Here is a 4,927-nt window from a genome sequence, read left to right on the forward strand (position 1 = left end):
TCAAGCAGACGAATGAGTATACCAATACATATGCCTAGCCCGAGGATGTCCTGGGAAGTACATTGGAATGACTACTATGTATCTTATGAAGAGAATCTCCTATCACATCCCATAATGGGCTATCAAGAATCACGCCTTCACCGCAACACTAGGTTAATATGGAGAGCACCCGACCCTCACCATCTGCACCTTCTGGAGGCGTTACTCATCCAGGAGCAAAAGCCCTCCATGAATATCGCCGCACAAAAATGCCCCAATTCAAGAGGAAAATAACACCGAAGACGACATTAATACCATGAATAACACCAGCAGTGATGTCACGCAGCCTTTGACCAATCAAAATGAAGCCCGGCATGATGGTATGCAACTGAAAAGATCGGCGTGCCTGTTGAGCATGCGTTCGGGAGCTGGCTTCAGCCCAAAGCCAGGCAGCCAATCATAAAGCAACTCCCCCATTCACTAGCCAATGAAAAGGCAGCGGCACGAAGCCCTCGCTGCACCGCCACAATAAAAGCAAATGGACTCACCCTCTCACTTAAGTCCTTCACCCACCTCCACCTAAGAGGATGTCTGAGGTTTTTCAGACGAAACGTCGTGGCCCACAAAAAGAATAAAAAAGAATAGAATTTAATATCAATTCTACCTGCAATAAACTCTACATGATATACCCGAAAATTTGACTACCCCCACTAGAATTTTTTATCAATAAAAAATCCAGTCAGCTTTGACTCTTACTAATTGAGATATGTTAACCTTCGGTGAGTTGCTCACCAGTTTAAGCAACAATGAGAAAACAATAATTAAGAAAATAGAGAAGAACCTTTATAAAATTAATGCAGCTGAGGCTGCAATCATTTTTAATAATAATAATAATAATAATAATAATAATAATAATAATAATAATAATAATAATAATAATAATAATAATAATAATAATAATAATAATAATAATATAAAATAATAATGGAGAAGCAGATCCACAGTTATGTAAATGTACATATATTTCAATATAAAACAGCAAAGATAGCTTTCGGGAATCTGTTCGGTTCCCCTTATCAAGGGGGAACCAAACAGATTCCCGAAACCTATCTTTGCTGTTTTTAAATTGAAATATATGTACATTTACATAACTGTGGATTTGCTTCTCCATTTCAAGACTCGTGCTCCTATGAGGATTTTTAAATAATAATAAAAATAATGGGTAGAAATCTCAATTACGAGGGCACAAGTAATGTTCTGAATGACTGAAGATGAACCCAGGTAGGTTCGACAGCATTTACATATTTTTATTTTATTTTACTACCGCTACCATTAGTATATCATTGTGTACCTTAAAGAATAACAATAATAATACTATAATAATAATAATAATAATAATAATAATAATAATAATATAAAATAATAATAATAATAATCATAATAATAATAATAATAAAGTAGAATGGAATGTTAGTCGTACTTACTTTGGTAAACAAACATCGTCGACCTTGATTTGCTTGCGTGGAGAGAACACATCAATTTGCTGGGGACTGAGACGTTGGCCACATTTGCAGGAAGGTCCTTCATGCAATATTCAGGAGCTATCCAGGTTTCAGTTCCTTCTGCCACCAGTGTTATCCCATACCCCAGCATCAAGGGAATCCAAAACAAATGCAAGTGAAATATCCCGGTGAATCTCAGATTACTGTTCGCCATATTGCCCAGCCTGAAATTTTATTTTTTTATATATATAATTAGCTGAAGGCGCCGGGAAAGTTCAAAATGAAACGACAGAGTACCAAGTACTTTCGTGTATTTTGAACACATTTTTGTGACCCTAAGATGTGTTAAAAATACACGAAAGTACTCGGCACTCTGTCGTTTCATTTTCAACTTTCCCAGTGGCTTCAGCTAATAAACAAAATCGCGTGCTAGTTTGATGCACCTTTCCACCTAGATTGGAACTCGCAGCAGTCTACCACTACTACATAATCTTTAGTTCAAGTCGTCTGAAGCAAAGTGCTTCTGGCGGGGCGGGGATACTACCGATCACACGCACATCGTTTCTGTGAAGTATCTTTCAAACGATCAAGTAACCGATTCCCCAGGAGGGATATTGGTGCTCCAACGAGGGTTTTTCTTACATCAGCAAGACTATATTGACTGAAGTGCAAGGTGGCCATTGATCGCAGATTTGGTCGCAAGATCGGATCGGAGTAGGCGGATCTTTAATATGTGTGGCTTGGACATTCACATTCAGATCAGACTTCGACAAAAGAGAAAGTTTGCTCTCGGCAGCCAAGCAGCAGTCACCAACCCTTAAGGTGGAGTCGCTGGAGAGAGACGACCTTTGAGCCGTCGATTTTTCGGGCGAACGATTGGCTACTTGAAAGGGAGTGTTTCTCTCGTTGAAATTTACTTGAGGAACTTAAATGACATCGTGGAGGCTATAGTCGATTCACATCACCCTACATGTGATGCCCAGGCCAGTCGCTTATGACGCTCTTGATTGGCTTCTTATAAGCCAATCACAGGGCTGGAAACTCTCAATCTCTCTCTTGAGAATTCACAAAGGCAGGATGCATGTTCCACCTCTCCTGAGGGATACGTCTTTCAGAAGTATCCCTCAGGAGAGGTGGAACATGCATCCTGCCTATGTGAACTCTGGAAAGAGACTGAAAGTTTTCAGCCCTGTGATTGCCTTATCAACAGCCAATCAGGAGCGTCGTAAGGGACTGGCCCAGGCATCAGATGCACGGGTGATGTGAATCTACTATAGCATAGTTATCTCCGGTTGGATATGGAGATTTGCCGTCAGTGGATTCATGAAGCAACACTTTTTAGAGAGTGAGAAAGGCTTTGACAAGAGACGACACCACATTTCAGACTTTCTGCAGTGCTTCAACAGATATTTCTTCTTCACAAGTAGAACCTGAGTACTGAATTCAGTTCTCAAGGCTTAGGGCCAATTATTCCAGACCCCTGTCACATCACATGGACTTCACTTCAGAAAGTTTATCTGAATTTCCGAGCTTTTAGTTTTAATGAACATATCAGTAATATTGTGTACATTTATACACACACATACATGCAAGCTAGTAATGAAATATTTGCTTATGAAATCATAAAAAAATAGGCCCTAGCTACCAACTTAACAGCAAACATATACGTATATCTTCAAAAAGGTGTGGTAGTGAATTGTTAATCTCAGCTTTTTCTGGTAAGAGATAGGGCGCTTAGTGACAAGCACTAGGCTCCTTGAAGAGTGCTGAAATGAAAAACAGCCAGAAATGATGACCAATGTGATCTGAGGTCGGCGACACCTCAGAAATCACATGCTTGGGATTGATTGATTGATTGATTTGTTAGTTCTTACTGCCGTTGCAATGACGAGGTTATTGACGCCACACATGCTTGGGATATGCAGGCACCCATCATTTCTAGGTGCTCCGCAAGGTGTGTCTGTGTGTGTGAGTGTTCATAGCGTATGATGTATGGGCTTAGTGATAGGTAATGAAAAGAAGAAAGGACACTCTTTGATTGCTTGTGTCAGTGTGCAGAACACACCTGGAGGAGGTTTGAGAACGCCCATCGAATAAGGTAACGTAAGATAAAACTTTGAAAAAGTTCACCTTTGAAGTGAAAAGAGAAAGAGAAGTGTGGTGCATACACATTCATTTTGATTAACTTTCACATGTGGAGTGGTGTAATAAATATGGTCTCTTTATTTCAGATGGGCTCAATGGCACCATATAAGAGAATGGGTTCCCTAAGACTTAATTAACTATTAAAAATGGTGTAGTTAATCAGACTTAAACCTGGTTCAGGAGAGGAAAATGACAGTTTACAGTTTTTTGGGGGTCAGACTTTATTCATTTAATTCCACTATAATGTATTCATTTTGTTCCATGTTAATGTTAGCTATTCTGGGAAATAGAAAGTATATTTTTGTATCTACGAGGGTTTATTAGCTTAGTCTTCCATTTCAGTTTCAGCCACAGATCGAGGGTAGGCAGTTGCTTGTTAGCAGTTTCTTTCATTTGTCTAAATGAGTATCCTTTGGCTCTAAAAACTCGTTTAAGTATATATATATATATATATATATATAATATATATATATATATATATATATATATATATATATATATAGTGAAGTTGAGGGTGGGTTCTATCAATCAGAAATAACAGCATTTGGTGTGAAGGGGAAGGACCATTCTTCATTCCTTTCAAAGTACTTTATGTAGCTGCTGACGTTTCAAGACGTTTGGTCTCATTTTCAAAGCTATATAATAAAATAAAAAACAGACTCGGGATAAAATAAAAGAATAAAAAGTTTTATACATGCAACATAAAATCATAAGTACAGTAAAAAGGAAGCGAGTTTACCAAATGGTGCTGAGGGCACAGACCGAGCGACAGTTCGGACCAGGTTCAGCTTCGACTTAAACTCACGAGAGGTCTAGAGGTGTTGAGGTGGTCTGAGTATTTAGTTGGGGGACAAGCTGTTTAATAAAAAGCGATTCTGAAATTGCTAGTTGTTGGTCGTTCAGAGTTCGGCCTATGATTTTAAAATCTTTGTAATTGACATCGAATTTACATTTCTTTGCATGTTCACGTATGCAGGAGAATTCTGGGTTTGATAATTTAACACCAGTTCTGTAACTGACGCCTCGATGAGAATCCAATCTCACTTTTAACAACCTGCGGGTGGATCCGACATATTTCCCCAGGTGACATCTGGGACAATTAAATAGGTAAATGACTCCCGAGGACATCAGAGGGTGAAAAGTTTCTCTTTATTTGAAAGATGATCTTATGGTCATTGGATTACAAAGTATTAGCTTTAGGTCAATTGCTGGTAAAAAACTATCTATTAACTGCCGTCATTCTCTATAGAAATTTTTATCATGAATGAGCGGGATGCTTGCATATAGTCGTAATTTAGGTA

At 38.7% G+C, this 4,927-nt stretch overlaps 1 protein-coding gene and 1 long non-coding RNA gene across 2 annotated transcripts in view; both read right to left on the reverse strand.

Annotated features, from left to right (window-relative positions):
* The window catches only part of LOC135199567 (uncharacterized), a 166,504-nt gene that overhangs the window by 85,602 nt on the left and 75,975 nt on the right, over nucleotides 1-4,927 (reverse strand). The window lies entirely within an intron of this gene.
* LOC135199562 (uncharacterized) overlaps nucleotides 1-4,927 on the reverse strand; it is a 93,064-nt gene that overhangs the window by 12,119 nt on the left and 76,018 nt on the right. Inside the window, exon 2 of the mRNA XM_064227725.1 lies at nucleotides 1,464-1,705. Within this exon, the coding sequence (XP_064083795.1) occupies nucleotides 1,464-1,695 (232 nt within the window). The 5' untranslated portion in view covers nucleotides 1,696-1,705. The remainder of the gene's footprint in view (nucleotides 1-1,463; nucleotides 1,706-4,927) is intronic.

Source organism: Macrobrachium nipponense, chromosome 25 (genome assembly GCF_015104395.2).
Source record: "Macrobrachium nipponense isolate FS-2020 chromosome 25, ASM1510439v2, whole genome shotgun sequence".
Taxonomy (NCBI): domain Eukaryota; kingdom Metazoa; phylum Arthropoda; class Malacostraca; order Decapoda; family Palaemonidae; genus Macrobrachium; species Macrobrachium nipponense.